Here is a 27,143-nt window from a genome sequence, read left to right as displayed (position 1 = left end):
CAACGCTAGAAAGATGGAAAGACCACAGGCTTTATAAGCAACTCCCAATGCTGCCCTTGAGGTTGCAAGATTTGGGGTAAGACTCTCGCCCTCTCAAAACTTCAGCTTCCTCATCTATAGTATATGGGTAAAAATACTCATCTATAAGGTTTGTTGTAAGGTTCAAGCAAGATAATGTAAGCCAATCTTTTGGCCACCCAGGGTAGGCACTCAATAAATGACATCTTTCCTTCTTCCTCAAGCCAGTGCCAAGTTACCCTTTTTACAACTTATTCTTCCCCTCCTTTGCTGTTCTGGCCTCCATGCTTTTGGAGAAGCTATTCCCTCTACTTGCCTTGCCTTCCATGTTTGTCCCTGGAATCTTCTATGCCCTTTAAGGGTCAATCTCATGAACAACGTGTTCTTTGATCAGTTTTGTCAAATATTGTCAATGGCATGCCAAGGGGAGGTGACAGCTGCTGCCGTTAACACTGTTTAGAATTGCCAGCTCATAGTGATAACAAAAGGCACACTGACTTTTAGTTTTACGCCAGTGTTATCTAGCAACCTCTTCCTTCTCTGAATTCCAAAAAATACATAGTATGACTTATAAGGTGTTTCATACACTGTTTACTATAACTTGACACTACTTACAGTCGACCCTTGAACAACACAGGGGTTAGGAGTGCCAACCCCCAGTGCAGTAAAAAAAAAAATCTGTGTATAGCTTTTGACTCTCCCAAAACTTAACTACTAATAGCCTACCATTGAGCAGAAGCCTTACCGATAACATAAACAGTCAATTAACACATATTTTGTATATTATATGTATTATAAACTGTATTTTTTAAAAAGATTTTATTTATTTTGAGACAGAGTGCACATGCAAGCGGGGGAAGGGGCAGAGAGAGAGAGGGAGAGAGAGAATCCCAAGTAGACTCCATGCTGGCACAGAGCCCAATGCGGGGCTCGAACCCACCACACTGAGATCACGACCTGAGCCAAAACCAAGAGTCGGACACTTAACGGATTGAGCCACCTGGTCACAGTATTCTTACAATATTCTTTTTTTTTTTTAAATATATATTTTTTTTTTCAAAGATTTTATTTATTTGACAGAGACAGACACAGCCAGAGAGGGAACGCAAGCAGGGGGAGTGGGAGAGGGAGAAGCAGGCTCCCTGCTGAGCAGGGAGCCCGATGCGGGGCTCGATCCCAGGACCCTGGGATCATGACCTGAGCCGAAGCAGACGCTTAACGACTGAGCCACCCAGGCACCCCTTCTTACAATATTCTTACAATAAAGTATTCTTACAGTAAAGTAAGCTAGAGAAGAAAAGTGTTATTAAAGAAATCATAAGGGGGAGCCTGGGTGGCTCAGTTGTTAAGAGTCTGCCTTCGGTTCAGGTCATGATCCCGGGGTCCTGGGATCGAGCCCCACATCAGGCTCCCTGCTCAGTGGGAAGCCTGCTTCTCCCTCTCCCACTCCCCCTGCTTGCGTTCCCTCTCTCGCTGTGTCTCTCTCTGTCAAATAAATAAATAAAATCTTAAAAAAAAAAAAAAGAAATCATAAGGGAAAGAAAATACATTTATAGTACTCTACTGTAGTTATCCAAAAAAATCCACATGTAAGTGGAGCCATGCAATTCAAACTCATGCTGTTGATGCATCAACTGTATAATTATAGTTATTTCTTTTTTTTTAAAGATTTATTTATTTGAGAGAGAGAGAGAGAGAGAGCAGGAGGAGGGGCAAAGGGAGAGGGAGAGAAAGAATCTCAAGCAGACTCTCTGCTGAACATAAAGCCTGATGCAGGGTTTGATCTCAGGACCCTGAGATCATGACCTGAGCCGGAATCAAGAGTCAGATGCTTCACCGACGAGCCACCCAGGTGCTCCTATAGTTATTTCTGTTCATGTTTTCTATCCTTTATTAAATTATAAACTTTTTGAGTCACGTATCACAGTATGTATGCCTCTGTTTCCCTGTATAATAACCAAACACTGAAGAACAACAAATGTTCTAAGTAAATGAAGAGCTTAATACAAACCGTACAGACGGTGTTAACATGTAATAAACCAGGCATTCTGAGATCAGGATTCTTTTCTAACATCTTTTTTTTTTTTAATGTCTTTTACTTTTTTTTTTTTTTTTAAGATTTTTATTTATTTATTCATGAGAGACAGGGAGAGAGAGAGAGAGAGGCAGAGGCAGAGGGAGAAGCAGGCTCCCTGCTGAGCAGGGAGCCCGATGTGGGGCTCGATCCCAGGACCCTGGGATCATGACCTGAGCCGAAAGCAGACGCTTAACCATCTGAGCCACCCAGGCGCCCCTTTTCTAACATCTTATTGAGTGAGCACTGACTATGCACAGGTAATGCCTTCGTGCTTTACACGCATTATTCATTCATTATAAAAATTTATCCAGCACCTACTATATGCTAGGCACTGTGCTAGGTCTTAAGAACACATTAATGAACAAAATTATGTATTTACACAATGCCTGGTGGTCACAGAGGTTAACGAACTTGCCCAGGGTTATTCAGCTAGTAACTGGGGGAGCCTCAATGTGAAAATGGGTCCTCCCCTAGAAGTCATGTTCTTACCCACTATATACATCTATTTCCTCTGGTGTAAGCTACAGACAAAGCACAGTGGGTCCCGGCCTGACCACACTCTCTTACACAGTCATTGATGGAATCCTCCTTGAGGATAGGGATCATGTTCTCATAAATCCTAAGGTCTCATATTTTAATTTCAAATCCATAAAAACTTCTGATGGTTATTCAGTAAATACTTACTGGCCAGCTGCCTTGATAACTATACAATCCGCTGAATTTTCTTATAATTCGGGAATTTTATTATTATTATTTTTTAAAGATGTATTTTATTTGAGAGAGGGAGAGAGAGCATGAGCAGGAGGGGTGGAGGGAGAGGGAGAGAGAATCTCAAGCAAACTCCAGGCTGATCACAGAGCCCAACACAGGGCTCGATTTCACAACCCTGAGATCATGACCTGAGCCAAAACCAAGAGTCAGGCGCTTAACCAACTGCACCACCCGGCACCCCTATAATTTGTGAATTCAAAAAAAATTAATTCACCCATATAAATATTTAATCACCAATTAAAAACTTATTTCTTCCAGTCACTGTCAATTATAAATTAAATTATACTAGCTGGTGTGTTATTCCAGCTATCTTCCGAGAACACTTAACATGCCTACATATCTCACACCTACATATACACTCCGGACACAAATACAGCTACATTCCGTAGGACACGCACTGAAACCCTGGCTCTTCGGAAAATGACAATTTCTCTGATAACAAGAAGACATCAAGAGGCCCACAAAGGCTTTTTACTAAAAGGAAGGAGGACAGTAGTAGCAATGATAACACAAAATATGAAAAATAGATTAAAGTCATTTTACCTACCCACCAGCAGAAGTTTTCAGTTGGCCTGGCAACTGGATGATATACTATTTCTACAGTCAGTTTCTTCTAAATAGACAAAGAAAAATAGAGGGGAAAAATGGGGGAAATTCACTTAAGACGTTGTTAGTATGAGCAGTATCAATAGGTATAAATAACTTGCCTGCCAAACAGATTAAACCAGAACGTGATGCAGAAGGAACAAGGCATAACAAATGTTTGGCACATTCTTGAAATGAAATAAAAGTAGGAAAGGTCTAAAAATAGCTTCGGATGAATGATATATATGCAGCAAAAACACATCAGCAGTATGTTTAGGGCCAAGATCGCTGAAAAAAAGCAGGAAAACGTGAACACCAAGAAAATTAAATCACAAATCTTTCTAGATGTGGGCTTTGGAAGAACCAAAAATAGCCAACTCTCGAACATAAAACAGTCATTTTCTGATGAGTTTGGGCAATGAAGACAGCCACATCATTAGAAGAGGGAGGGGAGAATAGGGAGCAAGTCAGCCCAAAACAGAAGAGGTTTTGTTGTTGTTACTTACGTATTTATTTACCTAAGTGGTATCGCTCTGTGATGGGCTGGTTTCCCGGTGAGAATTCCTAAAACCAGCCCAAAACACCCTTGGGCTCACATCATAGCTTCTCTTGTGCATAGCCCATCTATATCTTTCTCAGGCAACAACATGGTCAAATTTAGAAGCTTGTTGTTTTATTTTATTTTATTTTTTTAAGTAGGCTCCAGGCCCAGGATGGAGCCCAATGCAGGGCTCGAACTCATGACCCTGAGGTCAAGACCTGAGCGAGATCAAGAGTCGGCTGTTTAACCAACTAAGCCACCTCAGGCGCCCTTGTTTTAGAACAGTTTCTCAGCCTCTGCACTACTAACATTTAGGGACAGGTGATTCTTGTTGTGGGGCTATCCTATGCATTGTAGAGTGCTTAGCAGCATATCTGGACTCTACCCACTAGATGCCAAGGAGCAACCCCCATTCTCAGCTGTGACCACTAAAAATATCTCCAGATAGCGTCTAATGTTCCCAGGGGGCAAAATCACCCCCAGTTGAGAACCACTGGTTTAGAGGATGAAGAGATGGTCATCCAGCCCAACCTCATACCATACAGATGAGGAAACCAAAGCCCGAGCATGTCAAATGTCTTGCTTAAATGTACTTAGCTGGTCAGTAGCAGATCTCAGCCAGGAACGCCAGATTATCACTTTCAATAACTCCACCAAACCCCAACTCTAATCATTTGCATGCCACTATGATTTTGCCATTCTCATGGCCACCTATATTATAATTTTTAAAATTTGAGTTGGCTCATTTTTTAGCTTAATGCCTTTATTTTATTTTATTTTTTAAAGATTTTGGGCACTTGGGTGGCTCAGTCGGTTAAGCGGCTGCCTTCGGCTCAGGTGGTGATCTCAGGGTCCTGGGATCCAGCCCCGTGTCCGGGCCTCCGGCTCAGCGCGGAGCCTGCTTCTCCCTCTGCCTGTGGCTCCCCCTGCTTGTGCTCTCTGTCTCTTTCTCTGACAAATAAGTAAATAAAATTTTTAAAAAAAAAGAAATATTTTTGTCTTTATAACAACCTTATTAGGTAAGAACAGTTATCCTCATTTTGTAAATGAGGATACTGAGGCATATAGGTCCCAGATCAATCACCCGACTCATGAGTGGCAGAACTGGGATTCCAGTCCAGGAAATCTGGTTCAGGAGTCCATGCTCTTCATCAATAAAGGGAAAGATTGGAGATGCTTGATGAGAAAGGAGGGAAATGAGTCTGGGGCTGAAAACAATAGCCAGGAAATAATGGGCAGAGGTAAAAAAGCAGGGGACCTGAGGTGTTAAATCCTTGGGAGAGGGGACTTCTCACCTGAAAAAGTGGGCAGGAATAGTGATGGGAGGGGGCAGAAGCTGAGGGGAGAGGGCATCAGAGCAGGGGCATGATGAGACCTCAAATAAGTAGAGTACCAGTTACTGAGAGAAACCAGCTGCTTGGCAGGATGGGGAAATGGAGAGGCTGGAAGTGGAAATTCAGGCAGAATGTTGGTCTGGAGAAAAGGTGAGATATACCTTTTGTCTCACCTGGGGATCCAGTTCAGGAGAGGACCCTAGGAGGGGTAAGGGGAAAGATGTGAAGGGGGGCTGTCAAGCTGAGAACCTATTGGTGAGAGGGGTGGCTGGGGTTTAGGTGGGGCTCGGAAGGAGTCCCAGCAGGGCAAGCTGGAGCACTGCAGTGAGGAGCAGAGAAAACACACTCCCACACCAGGCAGGGCTGACGCTGGTGAACGCCAGCCATGGAAGTTAATGTTTTACCCTTAAAAATCAAGTTGAGAATCACTAGGGGCGTACACACCACATTTTGCAAAATCTTGAACCAATTCATCTCCAAAAAATATAAAAAGCTTTTGGGTAACATTTGAGGAATTTTTGAGACTTTTATGTTCCCACGACTAGTTCATAAATAAAATCTACAACTTAAAAAGCGCACACACTCTTATAATTGCTGAATGAAAATACCAAGTGCAAAACTGCTTTATCGCATGTTTTTGCCAGTTCCTCATGCTTCTTCAACACCTGACTTTTCAAAAACAAATTTTCCAGGAAATGTTTTGTCTTTTACACTTTCCAGTTTTTTGCAGATCAAGATGTTAATAAATAACAACTTCGGGGAAATTCGATGGGTGTTGTTGTATTTGGATATATCAGGATCTCTAAAGAAAGACAATTTCATGGTTTGCCCTTAGTGATGTAACAGCACTTGATGCAGAAATCCATCCACGGTATGTTAAGATGGGTTGTACCCAGGTTCAACCAGGGAATCAAGGCACCAAAAGCAAAGCCTAATACAAATATATTTAAAGGAATATATAAATGATTAAAATGTAAAGGGAGGCAGAGAAATTAAGAGCAAGCACTTTAGGGTCAGATGGGCCTAAACCACTGCACCACAGTATCATGTAGCGGTATATATTGGTGTTCCATACTAGCATTATGGAGTTATTATGAGGATTAAATCAGATGTCCTATAAAGAATGTCAGGAATGCAGTGCTAAATATATTTTGGATATTATCATATCTAGTATGAAGCAGAATAAACTAAACAATAAGCTTCTGAGAAGCTTGAGGGTTTTCATAACTTTGCTTTGATGAGTTTTGATTCCTGGCACTAATTTCCATGTAGGCAAGGTCCTTGTTCATTCTTCTAGGTCAAGGCCGACCTGAGGGTCTTGAATGACTCTAAACCAACAGTTCTCAGAGTGTGTGATTCACTAACTCCAGAAGGTCCCGAAGACCCTTTCAGATAATCTGTGAAATAAACACTCTTTTCATAATAATTGCAATGTTAGTAATTCTAACTTTATTAATTAATAGCAAAACTAATTTCTTAATAATACTAATTGTCTGGGCACCTGGGTGGCTCAGTTGGTTAAGCGACTGCCTTCGGCTCAGGTCATGATCCTGGAGTCCCTGGATCGAGTCCCGCATCGGGCTCCCTGCTCGGCGGGGGGTCTCCTTCTCCCTCTGACCCTAACCCCTCTCATGCTCTCTGTCTCTCATTCTCTCTCTCTCAAATAAATAAATAAAATCTTTAAAAAAAAAAATAAAAAAAAATAAAAAAAATAATACTAATTGTCTAATTAATAACTATTTTCATTTTTCACTGCATTGACATTTGCACTGATGGTGTGAAAATATTGGTGGATAACACTACTGATACCTTAACATGAATCTAGGCAGTGGCACCAAAGTTAACTGTTATTCTTCACTAGCATGTGCTCACAGGGAAAAAAAAAAAAACTAGTTTCACTTAGGAATGTCCCTGATGAAGCAGTACTTTTATTAAATCCTGATTCCTTGAGTATAACTCTTTTTTAGTATATGTGCTACCAAAGCAAGCACGTACATATTTTCTTAATAGTCCATGTGATGAAATGGGAAGTACCCATAAAGCACTCAGCTGTATACCCAAGTACAGTGTTTGCCTTGAGATAAAGCACTTGTACCACGATTTGAGTTATGAGCTGAACTAGCCATGTCTGTCATGAAACACCTGCCTCACTTGAATGAATGAATGACTGATAAACTATGGTATTCAGATTTGGGTATCTGGTGATATTTTCTCAAAAATTAATGAAGCAAGTCTGTTACTTCAAGGAAAATAATTGACAATATTGTACCAAGGATAAGATTGGAGCTTTTCAGTGGAAATTAGAATTCTGAAAAACTCATATCCACCTCAGTGAGCTTGATAGCTTGCCAATACTTGAAGACTTTTCTGATGAGATCAGTGATGATATTAATAACCGTGATTTTTTAAATATACTATAATGACATGTCACAATATTTGGAAGATCTGTATAGCTTAGTGAACCGACATTTTCCAAATGACCAATATGTGCTGTTACAGAATCAATCATACATGGCTAAAAGATACACTCAAAATGAAATATAGATTAGTGCATTTCCTTGACAAGGTTTTAGATTGCACATGGCAACTAACCTTTAAGAAGCTATTACTTGCCGAGTTTTGATGTAATATCAAAGAGAAATATTCACAGAGATATGTAAAGGCTATTAAAACATTCCTTCTTTTCTCAACTACATCTTTGTGAGACCAGATTTCCTTTGTATATTCCTTTTTTTTTTTTTTTTTAAGATTTTACTTACTTATTTGAGAGAGAGAGAGAGAGAGAGCATTAGCATTAGCATTAGCAGGGGGAGGGGCAGAGGGAGAAGCAAGCTCCCTAGTGAGCCCGCCATGGGGCTTGATCCCAGTACCCTGGGATCATGACCTGAGCTGAAGGCAGATTCTTAACCAACTGAGCCACCCAGTCGCCCCACCTTTGTATATTTCAATTTAAACAAAATATCACTATATCAAAGGAGAAGCAGATATAAAAATCCAGTTTTCTATTACTAAGCCAAACATTAAAGACATTTGTAAAAATGGAAAAAATACTGGCACTCTTCTCACTCATTTTTTATTTGGGAATATATATTTTTTTTCATAAAATACACTATATTAGCATGTAACAAATTTATTCTAAGTATATTTATTTATTTATATAAATTAGGCTCCATGCCCAGCATGGAGCCAACTCACAACCGAGACCTGAGCTGAGATCAAGAGCCAGATGCTTAACCTACTGAGCCACCCAGGTGCCCCATGAATTAATGTTTTTAAATGTTCTCAGTTTTAATTTTTACTGTGTAAGTAAATATAAATATCTAAACCTACACAAAGGTTTTTGAGATCTTCAGCAATTTTTAAGAGTGTAAAGAGGTTGTGAGACCAAAAACTGTAACAACCATGATTCTAAATAGTTCTCCAAACTTGAGCTGTTCTCCTTTGACTGTTTACAGAAAGATAGGGCTTAGGGCAAATCTACAATAGGAAATTATCACCTCCTAGTCTGTTTAGGTGGGGGAACATTGTTTAGAAGAATCTTCAGGAGCTGGAGTTAATTGTAGTTCATTCTCACAGTAACATGTAAGTCTAATAGAGTAGAGCCATTGAGTTCAAGAAAGGTAATTCAAAGACCTTTCAGGAAAGATAGGCTGCCAAGTCCGCATCAAAGAAAAATAAAGAGCTGACCCCCCCCTTTTTTTGAACATCTATATGCCCACATAATATTACTATCTGTGTAGATATTCAACTTATATGCTTCATTAAAGACATTGGAAAGATTTTTCCCTCCCTGAAACTCTTTTTGATTAGGAATCCAGTTTGCTCTTGATATTTGTTTCTCTATAAAGTAGGTTAGGGAGAAATTTGTCCTTTTGTGACCAAAAAAGACCAAAGGGAGTTGCAGTTGGATCTCACCATGGGTCCACAATTTCTGCCCAAGGGGCATAATAAAAGATGTTAGAACAATCCATTGCTGCTGGAACAGTACCATGATCAACTTCCTAAATTTAGCTTTCAGATCGACGAGGGAATCCCTTAGTTGTCTGTCTCCTTTCCAATCAACAAGCAAACAAAACCAGACCTGAGGTTCAGTCTCATGTCTACACCAGAATACTGATAGGTTCTGAATTTAATAAGGAATAAAAACCAGGAGAAGCCATTTGACCAATTTCAGCCTCTTGGTGTCCTGAAATTTCCACCTCGCTGTGATGAAAATAATCAGGGTATGATCTAACTCAAAAATGGGTTGTTATTCAAGAGGAAAAGAAAAGAATAGGGACCAATTCTAGCTTCAGATGGGATTGTTTCTGAAAATAGGAGACAGAGCATCACCAGTGAGGTCAAAGCAAGAACTGCGTGGAGTCTCCCAGTAGGCTTTCAATTCTTGTTTTGATCTTTGCAGGAAGCTTCCTGATACCACCTTCTATATCCACCCAGCCATCTTGGTTACAAATTACCATTTCTCTTCCTCGAGACTTCTCACGCGCGAGGAAAGTAAAGAATAATGATTTACAGGAACCCTGGAGTCAGCCTGCCTGGATGTGATGACTTGGGCAGATAACTCCACCTCTCGTTGCCTCAATTTCCTTCCGGTAAAATGGAAAGAGCGACAGCACTTACTTGATAAGTTCTTGTTAGGATTATCTAAGATAATGCGTATAAAGCACTCAGCACAAGCCACGGCACATACTAAGACCTAATACACAGAAGTCATTATCACGGCAATTCTTTGCTTCATGCTCCCATCTGTGAGCAGTTTCTTCCGTTATTTCTCAACATAACCCTTTCTTTCGGGGCTGTTGATCTCGAAGGCATCTGGTCCCTCATATCCCTGAGTCATCATCATTAAAATGCCGGGTTTCTGAAGTCATCTCTCCCCCTCCTGCTCTCTAGGGCTCCCTCTCCAGTCTGCTTAGCTCTGGCGGGGGCCCAGACCAAAAATCCGTGCCCACGAGTCTCTGTCAGGGCTCGGCCTTGGAAGAACGTCCCCAGTGCTCTTGGAGACCACCTAAGGCGCGAGAAAACTGATCCCCACGGGACTCGGAGAAATGCCCCAGCCCACGAGTGGGCGCGAGCCCGGATGCGGGGCCGCGCATCGAGGTGAGAAGCAGGCCGGGGGCGGGGCCGTGCTCCGAGGTGAGAGCGAGGCCACACCCCGAGGTGATCGTGCCGGGGGCGGGCCCACACCCGACCTAGGGCGCGAGGCCAGGGGGCGTGGCCGCGCTGGGGAGCCGCCCTGACCGTTAGGGATGCGCCAGCCGCCTCCCCAGGCGGCGCGCGCAGCCATCCCCGGGCTTGAGGCAGCGCAGGGGTTAAGGCCGCCGGCGCCACCTGGGCGCCGCTGAGGAGACCCGCGAGCCGGCGAATCCCGCGCGGGCGCGGCGAACAGGTGCCCGCGCGCGTCAGGCGCCGGCAAGGGGCGGGGAGAGGGGGCGCGGCCGGAAGCGCGGGGCGGGGTGCGGCCGGCCCGGTGAGCGGGAGGAGCTGAGGGAGGCAGGAAGGAGCTCGCCGGGCTGCGCGGCGCGCGATGTGGAGCCGCCGCCTCGGCGCCTGCAGCAGCCGCCGCCGCCGCCGCTGCTGCTGGGGCTGCCGCCGAGCCGAGGGACATGGAGCGCGGCTGCAGAGAGCGGCCGCCGGCAGCAGCAGCAGCGAGCGTCGCAGCGATAGCGGAGCGCAGCCGGCCCCGTGAGGCGCTGCCCGGCCGGCGGCGGCAGCGGCAGCAGCAGCAGCAGCAACAGGGCGGCTGAAAACTCGGCGGCAGCGGCGGCGCCGGCGGCAGCGTTCCTCGCAACCTCCCCTCCCGCTTCGCCGCCCCTCGGTCTTCCCTTCCTCAGCTTTTCCTTCTGCCACCCCCTCCGCCTCCCCAGCGCGCGCCGAGCAGCTGAGCCCGGGGGCGGGGGGAGGGGGCGCGTGCCGCCGGCGCGGGGGAGGGGCGGGCCGGCGCGCGCCGCGCCCAGGGCTCGCGGGGACCCGGGGGGCGCGTGCCGCGGCGCGGGGCGAGGCACGGGGCGCGGGGCGGCGCGGCGGGGCCCCTCCCCCCTGCAGCCTGGCGCGCGCCGGCCGGGCCGCACCGCTGCGGGCTCCGCGCGCGCGGGCCATGTCCGCCTTCTGCCTGGGCTTGGCCGGCCGCGCTTCAGCACCCGCCGAGCCGGACAGCGCCTGCTGCATGGAGCTGCCCGCCGCGGTCGCGGACGCAGTCGGGAGTCCAGCCGCCACTGCCCTCGTCTCCTTCCCCGGGGGCCCCGGGGAGCTGGAACTGGCGTTAGAGGAGGAGCTGGCGCTGCTGGCGGCCGGGGAACGGCCGTCCGACCCCGGGGAGCATTCTCAGGCCGAGGTCGGGCCTCCGGCCGAGGGGTCCGGACTGCAGCCGCCACCCCCCCAGGATCCCGAGCTGCTGTCGGTGATCCGGCAAAAGGAGAAGGATCTGGTGTTGGCGGCCCGGCTGGGCAAGGCGCTGCTCGAGAGGAACCAGGACATGAGCCGGCAGTACGAGCAGATGCACAAGGAGCTGACAGACAAGCTGGAGGTGAGGACGTCCCTCGTGGGATAGGTGGGAAGCACGGGGAGCCCGCCTGGCCCTGGGCAGCTTCGGGAGCCACTCACCCACCCCACTCCTTCCTTGCTCACGCTGCCTCAACAGAAAACCACCTAAGGGGAGGGGTAGGCTGGAGGGTTTTCAGTTATCAGACCAGCGCAACATTGAATCCACCTGACTTCAGCAAATGGGTCCATGCCCAGCCCCAGCCCCGCTGTGGGCCATTCTATATATGTATTGTACACTGCATCTAAAATAGAGCTTACAGTATGACTAATTTATACAGCGCTGAGGTGATGTCTGCACAGAGAGAAATGAGAAAGTCGGGAAGCATTTAAAATATGCTCCAGGTTTTCAGAGTAGTTAATCTCTAATCAGGGTGTTAGCCTAAAGCCTTCCAGTTTTGGCGTTAAGGCCTCCAGATGCCCTTGTCTTAACTTACCGGCAGCTCAGAGTTGTGGGAAACAAGTGCCCCTAAAGGAGCTTTATATAGCCTTCAAATACTCAGGGATTAGGAAATGTGGTTCCATTGCAGAAATCAGGCAAGCCTGGGCTCAGCATGTGACTGTTGGTAGTGGATTTAATTTGGACCTCGGCATTTATGTGTATTTTGTATTTAAACAGTATGCTTCTGTGTTCGGGCCTCATGCATGCAATTCGATGGGCACGTGCAACCTAGGAGAACCATGTTACTTTAACTGTTGTAAATACCTCTTAAAGTGTCTGTAAAATTTCTGCCAATTCTCTGGACCAAAGTCTTTCTCAGAGCTATGCCTGTTTGTTTTCTTGCCCTTTACTGGAAAAGGGCCTTGAAAGTGGTATGGAATGCCAGCCTTTCTAAATTAGAGATTTTTTTTTAAAAAAGGGGGTGGGGGGGCATCTGTGGCAGTGGAGAGGAGCTTCTTTTTGTTTGCCTGTGCATTTACTGTTGTTACCCAGTTTAGTTGCAACCAGTTCCCTTTATTCTTAGTTACAAGAGAATAGTACAGTTCTGAATAAAGTCTGAATTTGACCCTAGTCTGCTTCCATATCTCTGCTACTGGTTGGACAGTCAGAATGTAGATTCAGAAACTTTTCTGTAATAAGATTTAAGTGTGTTTGTAGTCTAGCGACATACCAAAAGTAAATCGGGGGGAAAAAAGGAAACCAGTGAGTGCCCTGTAGTTCACTTGGCCTGTTAACTAGGTCTGCCAGTCGATGAACCCCTGAGATACCTCTCTGAAAAGTGATTTGTGAAACCTATAGGTAGACTGCCAAAAAGCAACCCAATGAATTGAATTGTTTAATTTTCACTTGAAGTAGAGGTCTAGAAATAAAAGGGTGTCTTTTTTTTAAAATGGGATTCGGTTACATGACTCTATGTAAAAGTACTGCTGCAGAGATTTATACTTGTGATTTGAAATTCCTTCAGTGAGGGACTTGATTGAAGAGACAGCTAACTTGAAAGGAACATCATATCAGTCCGTTTGATTACTGATAGGTTTCAGAGTAATCCTGAGTGTGCAGTTACACACATCCTGGGTTCCATGTGGAGCCTTTGTACATTTCTTCAACAAAAGAAAAAGATTTAAAAATTGTGTAACAAGAAAGGTTCTATTATAAAAGAATAAATTACCTTTGACTTTTTGCTATTGACCAAATAGACAATAATAAATAATTTAAAGCTCTTAGTTTCTAAAATCTTCATTCCTCTACAGGTTACCATATGAACTCTAGTGTTAAAAATTTATTCTAATTTCTGGAGGTTGTGGTTGCACCACAGCGTGAATGTACTTAACACTACTCAATTGTACACTTAAAAATAGTTACGATGGTAAATTTTATGTTATGTATACTTACATTTTTAAACTGTTTATTTTTAAAAGCCAAATATTGATCATTACTGAAGATGAGTATTGGAGGGTTTAGTTACACTATTTCTTCAAGGTATATTTGAAGATTATCATTAAAAATTTTGGGGTTTTTTAAAAAGTACATTTAAAAATATCCCATGAAGATATTGTCATTAGTTCCTTGTTAATTCTTTGAATTCTTGTTAATTGACTGAAACCTAATAGAGGACGATTTAATGTGATACCTGCAATGAACTTTCTTCACAGTATATTTTTTTAAGCAGCCTACATTTTAGAATGTCTGCTTAGACAAAATACTGTCTTAAGTTTAACACCACCACTCTGCTATATTTTCAGTTAAATTAAATATTTAAGAGTAGAGGACCTGCCCTTACTTTAAAAAGCATTTGTAATTTTCCACAAACTGCGAGTGGAGTCAAACACATTTTCTCACAGGTTGGTTTGAAAGATTAACATATGAGTGGACTCTGAGAGAATGTTGGCTTGATTGTTAAATAATGAAATTGGTCTTGTTTTAGTCCCCTCTGTTCCCTTACCACTTCAAAATTGGCACCTTTCTAACTTCAGGACGGACAAGCCATTGTCAAGATTTTTTTCTACCTATTCATTAGTTAATACTGAATAGCTTTCCAGTTCTGTGTGCCAAACCTAAGATTTTGTTTTGTCATTTAAAACATAAAGTCTTGATTTTATACTGCGCTCTCATTTAAAGGCACATTCTTTAAAGTCTATAATGGTTTAAAGGTTAACAGAATTTTTTTTACCTGTATATCTCAGAGTAATCTCTGAAGATTAATTTAATTTGAAAGACTGGAAGATTTTGGTCATTTTTTTCCACCCTTAAATTGACTATATTGTATTTTACTCATTCACTGAATTATATTTTCATATGCTTAGAGTTCTAAAGTTATTTTTTTTAAAGATTTTATTTTATTTCTTTTTAAAGATTTACTTCTTGGGATGCCTGGGTGGCTCAGTCGGTTAAGTGTCTGCCTCTGGTCCAGGTCATGATCCCAAGGTCCTGGGATCGAGTCTCACATCAGGCTCCTTGCTCTGCAGGGATCCTGCTTCTCCCTCTGCCTGCTGTTTCCTTGCTTGTGCTCTCTCTCTGACAGATAAATAAATAAAATCTTAAAAAAAATAAAGATTTATTTCTTTATTTTAGGGAGAGAGAGAGAGCAGGGTGGGGGATGCAGAGGGAGAGAGAATTCTGAAGCAGACTCCCTGCTGAGCACGGAGCCAAATGTGGGGCTTGAACCCAGGACCCTGAGACGATGACCTGAGCCGAAATCAAGAGTTAGCAGCTTAACTGACTGAGCCATCCAGGCGCCCCTTAAGATTTTATTTGTTAGGTAATCTCTATGCGCACTCTGGGTCTCAAACTCATAACCCAAGACCAAGAGTCCCATACTCCACCAACTGAGCCAACTAGGCACCCCTAAACTTACTTTTTTAAAGATTTATTTATGTATTTTAGAGAGAATGTGGGGGTGGGGGGGCACAGGCAAGGGAGAGGGAGAGAGAATCCCAAGCAGACTCCCTGCTGAGCCTGGAGCCCTGTGCAGGGCTCCCATCATCTCAGGACCCTGAGATCAGACCCCAGTCAAAACTGAGGGTCCCACACTTAACTGACTGCACTGTCCAGGTGCCCCACTCCTAAAGTTATTTTTAAAAATTTATTTCTTCTGGAGGCACCTGGGTGGCTCAGTCTGTTGAGCGCTGGACTCTTGATCTCATCTCAGGTCTTGATCTCTGGGTGGTGGGTTCAGGCCCTATGACTTGGCTCCATGCTGGGGGTAGAGCCTACTTTAAAAAAAATAATCTGCATCTACAGTGAGCCCTTTTGCTTTTATTATTATTTCTTTTATTAAAAGATTTTATTTATTTGAGAGAGAGAGAGTGAGAGAGCACACAAGCTGGGAAGAGAGGGAGAAGCAGGTTCCCCACTGAGCAGGGAGCCTGATGGGGGGGCTCGATCCCAGGACCCTGAGATTATGACCTGAGCCAAAGGCAGAGGCTTAACCAACTGAGCCACCCAGTCGCCCCCGCCCTTTTGCTTTCAAATCTTATATCCAGCTAGGTCCTTAGTTTTTTCCCCAGAATATGAACTAAGATATTAACTTGCATTTATTTATATACTTTTTTCTTCAAAAATTAAATATTTAGTTTTTAAAAACATTTTTAACATACAAGATCCCCTTTTTTCCTATTCTAGCTTAGAGTGAATTTTCTCTTACTGCAAAGGTAGTCTTTTCCCTCAACTACATTTTCTTCTCCCTTCCTTAGGCCAATTCTTATGATTCTAGTACAGTTTTTTTAAAGGGCAGAACAAGTAAAGTGAAAATTATCACATAATGAGAGTCACTAGTAGATTTGGGGAGGTAAACCTAGAGGTCCTTGTGTTCAGTGCTTGGTCCACTTAAAAATTAGTACTTTTTCATTGTATATCTTGGACTTAGGAGAATGGTGTTGCTTTTTTGATTCTTTGCAGAAATCCATTTTCTGTAACAACCAATTTTAGGTGGGCTAATGATATTAACTCTTATTTTTTCAGAGTTTTCAATAAACCTTATTTTTTTAAGAATGGTTTCAGATTTACAGAAAACATGGAAGGATGGTACAGTAAGTCTCCATATGCCATGCACACAGTTTCCTCTGTTATTAACATATTATGGTACACTTGCCATAATGAAAAAAAAACAATATGGATACATTGTTAACTAAACTCCTTAGTTTATTCAGGTTTCCTTAGCCTTTACTTATTTTTTTTCTCTGTTCCAGGATCGCATCCTGAATACATTGCATTTAGTTTTCCTATCTTAGTCTCCTCTTTGCAGTAGCATTTTCTTAGACTTTTCTTGTTTTTGATGACCTTGACAGTTTTGATGTTAACTTTCCTTCTTTTGTTTATTGAGGTATAATTAACATATAATGTAACATTATTATTAGTTTCAGGTGTAGATATTAACTTTTAAAATAATACGTAACATAAAATAAATATAACATATAAAATGAATAACATACAACCCCGACCTCCATACTTCCCAATATGCTGCCTAGAGTTTACTGGTTAATTTCACTTAGTTGAAAATACAATGCTAGAAAACCTTTCTTTGAGTAAACAAAAGGTTAAATTCTGTATGTTCATTAATAGCAAAGTCTTGATTTATTTTGTTCAGTGTTCAGGGAAATCTGAATTAGGAAGTTTGTCACGTGATCAAAGAACTATAAGGACAGAATAGACTGATCAGCACCACCTGTCTCAAACCCTCCCCCAACTCCAACTGGATTGGATTGTTTTAGTTGCTTGGTTGGGCTGTTCACTAACAGCTGTTTGCTGAATATTTTTAAGTCTCTCTGTTCTTTTAGAACACAAGCCTAATTTATCTGGCCTCTCAGTAACACTGTGATTACTGAGTTCTTGCTGTTGCCTTCTGCTCAATCTTTTTCATTTTGGAAAAACTGAATAAAACCAAGTATCACAATTTTAGGATTGCAATTAGCATTTGTTTCTGCATTTCATCTTTCTGAAGTCTCTACGGTGACTAAAACATTTTCATTTTTGGAGTTTAGCAATGTTGAGGGAAGCGTAGAGCAGAAAGTTCTCATGCTGATGAGTAGAAGTCCCTTGTCCTTGCTTTCCCTGCATGCTCCAACCTGAGGCTGTATAAAGTATAACTATAATGCGACTTTTTCAACAAGTATAGTAGAGTGATTATATCCAAGTGAGTTATCTCCCAGAAGTGGTCAACCTGGGAGGCCATACATTATAGTAAAAATTGCCTTTGCTGATGTGATCAGAATTTTCATTTCACTGGTTTCATCTTTTGGCACATTATTTTGACTGCTCAGTCATGGTATATTTTCATCTTTTGGGGATAAATTCTACTTTAAGAAACATCAACAAGTCATTCAGAGCAAAAGAGGGGAATAAAATGACAGGATGAAGTGGGGTGATCTCTTTTTTAGACTCTTATTAGATGTGAAGTAATGGGACTGATTTTCATTTTCATGTATAAGTATACACTGGCCCTTAAGGCTTTCCAAAAGAAGCATTCCAAAAAATATTCAAAGAGTGAGAACTTGGGTAGGATAAGAGCGTAGCTTCCCAAGTAGAAAAGATGACTGACTACTCTGAAGAAGATTCATATGCTCATCTTAGCTTGTTGAAACTATCACAGTGCTTGATATCAACCTTCAGTGCATTGGAATTTCCTGTAGAGCCAATATAGATAGGCAGATAGATGGATAGATAGATGCATGTCTAGCCTTCATCCCATTCTTAACTAATCACAGTCTTTGGGATTCGGGTCCAGGAGGGTGTATTTTCAGCAATTATTATCAGGGCTTTTCTGAGAGCCCCCCCGAATTGAGGACCATTGCTTTAACTTCTTTTTAATATACTCCTTGGGGTATAGACTTTGCTTTCTTGTACAGAATATGCTTTTCAAGTAGAGCATACTTGCCTCTGTAAAGAGACATCCGTATTTGTCTCACAGAAACAAAAAGATACTCTTATTTCCTTCAAAAGAATCCTTTTTTATTGAGCTGCTACTTCAAGCCATCTGTATTTTTACTGCATACCATTTGTCACACACTACTCCCTACTTTTATCAGTCTCTCCCACTAGAAAGAAAGCTGCATAAAGGCAAAGACATGTCTGTTTTACTTTTCACTGTGTCCCCAGCACAGTGGCTGACCCATAATAGGTACTTAAGAATGAATGGATGGGGGGCGCCTGTGTGGCTCAGTCGTTAAGCGTCTGCCTTCAGCTCAGGTCATGATCCCAGAGTCCTGGGATCGAGCCCCGCATCGGGCTCCCTGCTCGGGGGGGGTGGGGGGGGGAAGCCTGCTTCTCCCTCTCCCACTCCCCCTGCTTGTGTTCCCTCTCTTGCTGTGTCTCTCTCTGTCAAATACATAAATAAAATCTTAAAAAAAAAAAAAAAGAATGGATGGATCAGAAATAAATGTGCAAGGCTAATAGGCCATGATTTAAGCAGATCTGAAGTTGAACTTGCTTGATATCAAAATATAATGCTTTATATCACAACAAATATTTATTGAATTGTGATTTAGAGCACTAACAGAGTCCAATGACTTAAACACAAATCCCAGCTCTGCCATTTACTAGTATTGACCTTGAGCTTGTTACTTGACCTCTTATCTTTGGTTACCTCATTTGTAAAAAAAAAAAAAGATGGTTAATCTGAAGGATCTCTGGAGTTCTGAAACTCCATCTCTGAAAATTCTTTGATTCTGAGTGCCTGGTATTATGTCAAGCATAATAGATGATTCCAAAAGAAGCCTTAAGGACTTGTTTTAAGTTGTTTAAATGTATAGTTCACCAGTTAACTCGGTGACTTGCTGAATTTCAAGTGAATTCCTAAGTCCACAATCCCATTCTCAAGAAAAAGAATAAATGTAGTAATATTAAGCATTTTAAATAGGAATGGCGTTTTCTTTGTGAAGCCAAACTCCTTCCCTACTTTGCAAGAAAGGAATGTCTCTGTACCTGTGAAATAGGCAACTTTTCCCATGTGGCAGAGTGTTTTGTTGTGCTGACTGGCTGGGAAAAAGAAAAGTTAGGAAAGCGTGATAAGAGAAAAAAGCAAAAGGCTGTGAATTTTGAACAGTTTTTAAATCCTCTTTGCTTCTTACCCAGCACTTAGAACAAGAGAAACACGAACTAAGAAGACGATTTGAGAACCGAGAAGGGGAATGGGAAGGGCGCGTGTCAGAGCTGGAGAGTGATGTGAAACAACTTCAGGATGAGTTGGAGAGGCAGCAGGTTCATCTACGGGAAGCAGATCGAGAAAAAACACGGGCTGTCCAGGAATTATCAGAACAGAACCAGAGGTTATTGGATCAACTCAGCAGAGTAAGTCACAAGTTAAGAATTTATGGTACAAAAATACTGAAAGTTGGAACCAGAGCTGCTGTGTGATGTTGGTCATACATATGGTAATAGGAGTTCTGATTTTTGTTGCCTTTGGTGTTGATATCAACAAGTTGAATATTTTTCACCTAATGAGAACTTTAGCTGTGTGAACTAGGAGCCAGGAGCCAAAATCCTTACCTGTCATTAGACTTTGAGACTTTGACAAACACTTAACTTGGGAGTTTTTTCGTTTATAAAATGAAAGAATTGTGCCTAATGATTTCTGACATTCCAGAACACTATAAAAGTTTATGATTCCTTACCTAGAGAAAGTCTGTCACGGGTAAAATTATGTTAATGCATTTAGTTCAAATATTAAATGGTGCCATCCTTAAACTGAAAAGCTTAGGGAAAATTACTAGAGCTAAAGATTTTCATTGATGTTACATTTGTGAATGTACATTTCTTCATATTTAAATGTGAAAGGAGGTATATGCATATCTGTGTTTAAAACTTGTTCTTTTTATTTCATATTAAGTAAAAATTCTTTACTTGTACATTTATAGGGTGGTGTCATGAAAGTATTAATTAACCAAGGTTAAGACTATGAAATCATTGCAAGTTTGAGTTTGAGGGCTGAATAGGTAGAAATCTAATTTAAATACAGAACATACCTTTTTAACAAATGCAGGAATGTTGTTAATGCGCTGGTCTTTAAATCCACCTACTTTTGAAAATTAAGAGCTGGATTTACTATGATACCTCAGTCCTTCTTATGTGTTGAAAATAAAACTATTAATTCTTCAGTTATCAGAGGAAAAAAGAACTTCTAGTCCGATCTCATCCCATAGGTCATGCTTAGGTTTTTGGAAAAGGCTTAGCTAGAGCAGCACATGGTAGATTCTTGGCATTTCCACTAATTCAATGGGTAATACCGTGTGAAGTTATTTCATTAGTTTGTCATAGTTGCTTCCCATGGGTACCTTTGTGCTTCACTAGGAAGTGTGAGGTAAATGCTCCCACTAGAGAAAGGGAGATGAGGTAGGGGGAGAATAAAGGTGGGAATAAAGGTGGGAAGGAGGGGGAGGGAGAGAGGGAAGGAAGAAGGAAGGGAAAAAAGAGATGCCTGATAACTTGGAAAATAGCTAATTGCAGGAAATATCAACTCATGTGAAAGGTGAGAATCCAGATGATAAGTAGAGCTAAAGATCTTGCCTGCAGGCTTCCCATCTAAGGGATTAAATCATCATTTGATTGGCTGGAAGGGAGGAGTTGGACAGTTCTTCAAGAAGTCATTTCAAGGCCAGTTCAGTAGCAACATTTCTGACTCCTTTCTAAAACCTTTTGCAATAACTGGGAAGGGATTTTGTAAGATTTTTTAGGTTTTGAGTCTTTATTCATTATTCATGAAAGATTAAACTAACTGGATACACCTAGCCAGATTTATTTATTTGTTCAACAGCATTGACTTAATACTTATTCTGAGCCAGTGTTTCTTATGGACATCTATGCAGGGAATACAGCAAACCAGAACAATTAAAGGGGAAATTATTTCTTGGGGGTAAGTTCATGTTACAAAATAATGTGAGCAGAAACAGACTCAACTCCACTCTCTGATCTGGTGAAAGATAGGTGGCCAAGAGAGATGAAGGGAGAAAGCAAATATTAACGTGACATAGCAGAATAGCGGAGACCTTGGAATTTACATGCATGTTGAATCTTGACTCTGCTTCTCGTTGACTGGATGACCTTGTTTGTGCCTCACTTTCTTTACCTATAAAATGGGGGTAAAAATCCAAACCTTATACAAGTGTTGTTGAAACGAAAGTAAGATAATGTGTTTGTTATGCTGCAGTGTATGAATGTTGATGGGTTGTTTTAATAATAGTACTTTTATAGTTGAGGTTCCTTTGCCTAATTTCTCTGTAGAAAATCCTGATAAGCTGTTCCCAAAAGGATATAGGAAGATAACATTTCCACTAGATCTAGATTCTTGTTATCCTTTTTGGCCTTGAATATAGGCCCTTGGTGAGTTTTGTGGCTTTTTTTCCCTTTCTCTTTTTAAGCAGGACAAGCCCCTGGGGTTTCCATCAATAGCCAGTTTAGATTGTATTTTATCATTTTATTAACTGGATATTCAGGAACTAGAGGAGTTGAGTACTTTGAAGTGAATTAAGATTCCCCTTGGACAAGAAAACCAGCAGAGGTAGGCCAGGCTTTTTTATGGTGTATATAACATGCCATTATAAGCATGAAATGTATAATATCTAAAGTGTAGTACAACATTTCTGTGATACTTTTGTCCAAAGTATTTTTTTTTTAAGTTTATTTTTTTAGTAATCTCTATACCCAGTGCAGGGCTCGAACTCATGACCCTGAGATCAAGAGCTGCATGCTCTTCAGACTGAGCCAGCCAAGTACCCTCAAAGTATTTTTAAGTATATTTCTTTTGCCACCATGGCCTCCAGGTTTTGTTTTTTTTAAGTACAGCACTATTGAGATATAATGCACATACCATAACATCTACTTTTTAAAGGTATAAACCTGTTCTGGACATTTCATATAAATGAAATCATACATATGTGATTCTTTGTGACTGGCTTCTTTCCCTTAGCATGATGTTTCAAGGTTCATCTGCATTGTAGCATATATCAATACCTTATTTTTACAGCTGAAGAATATTCCATTCTTGGATATAACACAGTTTGCTTATTCATTAGTTGATGGACATTTGGGTTGTTTCCACTTTTTGGCTGTTAGGAATAAGGTTACCATAAACATTCATGTACAAGTTTTTATGTGACCAGGCTTCTTTTTAGCTCTAAAATAGGATGCTGTGGGCATATATAACCCATGAGCTTCTGGATCCTCATTATCATGAAGGAAGAGATAGGTATTCCAATTTTGTAGCTGGGAAAACTTGAGGGACAGAAAGGCACATGGCTTGTTTAAGGCTTTTCTAATTTAAGACTTACGGTTCCTGTGCCTCAGTTTCAGATTTCTGAGGCAGCAATTAAGGTCATAGGTTTTGGAGCCAGACAGCCCTGGGCCAAACACCGGCTCTGCTATTTACTAGCTGGGTGAACATGGGAAAGTTTTTCACCTTTTTTAAGCTTAGTTTCCTCCTTTGTAAAATAGAAACAAACAACTATTACTGTTACCTGATAGTGTTAGGAGGACTAAATGAGATAATATATGTAAAACTCTAACCACAGTGCCTAGCATATTGTAAGTGCTTAGTAAATGGTAGCCATGATTTATAATTATCATGTCTTCTTCACATAGAGGGGATTTCTGCATCTGGTCAAACATTGGAATTCTAACCTGATGGCAGAAGAATCTGAAGTATCCCCAGCATATATTAGTGCCTGAAAATGTTTTGTCTTGCAGTTAAATCTCTATTCAGAAATATTTGAGTAAAAATGATCCTTCTAGGAATTGAGTCAGGTTCATTCTATGGTGTCTCGTATCCCCTAGACACTGCTTCATATATCTGGGGATACTGTTGTTCGAGTTTATTTGTTCATTTGGACAAAATGCCCTCTAAATTCTCTTCTAGCTTCTAAAATTCTGTGAGTTTCATTTTTGTGAAACTCAGGCTGACATATTTGGAGAAAGTGTAGTTCACTTTCTGAGTTAGAAAGTAACACCATGATGGCATTGACAGTGGGTTTTTGTTTTTGTTTCTTTTAGATTTTATTTATTTGTCAGAGAGAGAGAGAGAAAGCACAAGCAGGGGGAGAGGCAGGCAGAGGGAGAAGCAGGCTCCCCGCTGAGCAAGGAGCCCGATGCAGGACTCGATCCCAGGACCCTGGGATCATGACCTGAGCCGAAGGCAGATGCTTAACTGACTGAGCCACCCAGGCATCCCTACAGTGGGGTTTAATAGAGCATGCTAGACACTTATCCAATCTCAAAAGTAGAAAGAATACAGTGGGCCTTGCTTTCAGGAAGAGAAGAGGAGAGACATGGGCCATGCTTGTCGCTTAAGAGGAGTATTTTCATGTAAAACTTAAAATGGAGGTTTTTTGAGATTCCCTCTGATACATACCTAATACAGTAATTTTCAATAGCATTACAGCAGACTCCTCCAGAGCCCCCAGATGATTTTCTCCCCAACAGCAGCAGCAAAGATAACAGAGTGTTTTGATCAGTGTGAAAGTGTTCTAAAGTGATCGTTCACTAATTTAACCTGCTACAGCTTATAGCACAGTTTAGGCACTGTGCAGAGTTCTTACAGTTTGCGTGTAGGGCAGCAAGTCAAAATAGTGATTTGGACAGTATAGAAACAGTCTTGTTCATAATAATAATAATGTCAGTAATAACAAGCTTCTTTAGCCTTTTCAGCCTTCAGAAGCAATTGACATAAGATATTTTCAAAATGAATCTCAGTAGTATTAGAAACTTCAGTAAGAGTTAAGTCATTTTCATAGTTTGTACTAATAAAACACTGCTCACACGTCCTTGTAAACACTAAGGTCAGACTTGAGCGCTTGTTGACCAAAGAATGGGAAAAATGATTGATTTCTTCTTTAAAAAAAAAGAGGGGGAGGCTTTAAAATGGCTCAGGAACTACTAAAATTTTCCTTCCCCGAAATAACATAGTTCTAGAGTTTGTAGGAACTGGCTAGGAAATTTTCTTACACTTTTCCCCTGCAGTTTTATACATGAAATATCATCTGTACCTTTTCTCCCCTGTCCTTCCCTCACCCCTAATCCTACCAACAGCAGACCCATATGCTTAATCCTAATCCCATTTTCTCTACAAGGGGTCAGGGCTTCAGACTGCAGGACTGAATATATATATCCTTAGTGACTGTTTATTATGTACTGGGTTATAATTTTTGGATAATTATATAGATTTTTGCATTTTCCATTTTAAAAACCATAACAGGGCGCCTGGGTGGCTCAGTCGGTTGAGCATCTGCCTTCGGCTCAGGTCATGATCCCAGGGTCCTGGGATCGTGCCCCATGTTGGGCTCCCCGCTCCGTGGGGAGCCTGCTTCTCCCTCTCCCTCTGTCTGCCGCTCCCACTGCTTGTGTTTGCGCGTGCTCTCTCTCTGTCAAATAAATAAATAAAATCTTTTAAAAAAAATATGACATACTTGAAGCACACAGAAAACTGCAGAGAATAATACAAATCCACCTTTGTAAAATCTTAACATTTTGTCATACTGATTTTTTAAAGAGATAAAACGTGATTGATAACATTTGAGGGTCTCATGTCTTCTCCACTTTTCCATTTACTCTTCTTCCTATTCATGTGTTTATATTACACACATGCACACGTGTGTGCATGTATATGAACATATGTATTCCATTATGTATACCATATCCATTAACAATGTATAATAATTTTTTGCACTTTTCAAACATTAAATAAATGGCAGCATCATATTCACATCATTCTATACCTCATTCTTTTGGCTCAAGGTTATGTTTTAGGGATTGACCTATATTAATAAATACAGCTCTAGTTCCTTTATTTCAATCGTTTATTATTTGTGCAAATGTAGTACAATATATTTTCCATTCTTTTGTTGATGAACATTTAAGTTTTTCCCAATATTTCATTTATTTTCACAGGCCCTTCCCTGTTAGTCCTTTTCCCCCTCATTGCAGCTCTATAAGTGTCTCTAACAAATCTCTCCCTCCTTCCTCACAACCAGAATTGTGGTCACGTGCCTAGTCACTATGACTTTGGGTATTACTGATTGTGCCAAAGGGAGAAGCTATACTGGGGCAGTATACAAAAAGAGCTATTCCAAAAGACATGTGAAACCAAAAAAGATTGTTATTATAGAATCACAGATAGGGAAGGGGACAAAAAGAATTTAACGGGAAGTTAGGCCTAGGTCTAAGGCCAGGAGAAATCAAAGCCTGCATTTTAAACTGGAAGGCTTAGGCCAAGAGACATCTGGAGTGGTAATCTGAAGATTGGTGGCAAAGATGTTGAAAAGAGGGAACAAAGATTCACTTGTAGTTCAGGTGAAATCAGGCAGTTTGAAATCTATGTCTATTAAAATTTTGCACCCAATGAGGTATTCTTTCCTGAAACCTGCTTTATCTAGCTAGGATAGGGGTGGCTTCTTAAGGAACTAAGCCTCACTGAATATTTTTTATAAGATATCGAGGATTCTAAGTTTGCCTCTGCCCTAAGTTTCCACTCGGGTTTTTCATTTAAAAATTTATACAGTGTATTTTCCCCCCGATGGCAAAAATAATTCATGTTTCATTGTAAAATAAAATCTAGACAATAACAGAAATGTTTGATATAAACAGTGAAAATCCCCCATGATCCTTGTCAAAGAAAATACTAATAACAGTTTGGTGTTAATATATTTGTATTTTTCCGTGTTTCTCGCACACACACACACACACATAACTTTTCTATTTTCGCTTTTTTCTTTATAAATAAAATGTTTTGTTAATTTTTTTACTTACTATATCTTAGTGGGTTTTTTCCCCCGTATTTTTAGTGGTTGTATATAGTATCCCATGTTCAAAAGGTTATACTATAGTTAGTATAACTATTTCCTATTGAAAATCATGTGCATTGGTTACGGTGTTTTAGTTACAAACACTGCTGCAGTGAACATCCTTGTTTACGTATCTTTGTACTCTTATATCAGCCTCTATCTGGGATGGATTCCTAGAAATGAGATACATAGGTCAAAAGGTATATACATTTAAGTTTTTAATAGATACTGTCGTGCTGTGCCCCTCCCCAAAATGTTTTCATAGTTTTATTCTCCCTAACATTTATCTTTAAATAGGCTGAAAAACCTATCATTCTTCATGCATAAGCAGTTAAACTATAAAGAAAGCTGAGGTAATTTTTATCACAAAATTGAGGATATTGGTTACCTGAGGAGTGTGAAGGGGAGAGGGTTGTCATCATGGAAAGGTGCTTGGGAAGGAGGCCTCTGGGATATCCTACTTCCTGACACTGGTGGTAATTAAATGGATGTTTGCTTGACAATTACTTATTAAACAGTACATCTATGTTTTATCTAACTGTCTTTATTTATATCTGGTAATAAAAAGAGAAAGTCATTCAACAAATATTTATGGTGTGTACCTGCTGTGTATGAAGGCACTGTTCTGTGTAATAGAGATACAGAGATACTTTAAGATCCTGTTTTAAAATAATGTAGGAGGTTGACAGTAAAGAAAGAAATACGTAAATAATACAAATCAGGAAGTGGTAAGTGCTATACATAAAATATAGCCAGGTAAAGGGGAGAAAGTAATAGCTGTAAGGACAACTCAATTTTGGATAGGGTTGTCAAGAAGGAACCTTTGAAGAGGTGAGGTTTGAACAGACCCTTGATAGATAAAAAGGAGTGCAAGAATATTCCAGGCATTTAAAAGCCTAGGAATGAATGGAAAGCAGGTTGATGTGACTGGGGCATAGTCAGCTTGGGAAGAGTGTAGGAGATGAGGTCAGAGGGACAGTCAGTGGCCAGATTATGTAGGGCCTCACTAAGCCATGATACAGATTTGGGATTTTATTCAGTGTGCTTCGAAGCCAGTGATCTGTTTTTGGCA

General features: G+C 41.2%; 1 protein-coding gene across 2 annotated transcripts in view; it reads left to right on the top strand.

The window, feature by feature from the left end:
- Positions 1-11,423: 11,423 nt before the first annotated feature.
- Positions 11,424-27,143, top strand: part of BICDL1 (BICD family like cargo adaptor 1) — a 95,375-nt gene continuing 79,655 nt past the window's right edge. For both annotated transcript variants that reach the window (XM_036081967.2, XM_036081962.2), the window contains exons 1-2: positions 11,424-11,852; positions 19,377-19,592. In XM_036081967.2, coding sequence (XP_035937860.2) covers positions 11,424-11,852; positions 19,377-19,592 — 645 coding nt within the window. The remainder of the gene's footprint in view (positions 11,853-19,376; positions 19,593-27,143) is intronic.

The sequence above is a fragment of the Halichoerus grypus genome, chromosome 13, assembly GCF_964656455.1.
Source record: "Halichoerus grypus chromosome 13, mHalGry1.hap1.1, whole genome shotgun sequence".
Taxonomy (NCBI): Eukaryota; Metazoa; Chordata; class Mammalia; order Carnivora; family Phocidae; genus Halichoerus; species Halichoerus grypus.
The sequence above is the reverse complement of the archived record's forward strand: the minus strand, read 5'-3'. Positions and strand labels throughout refer to the sequence as shown.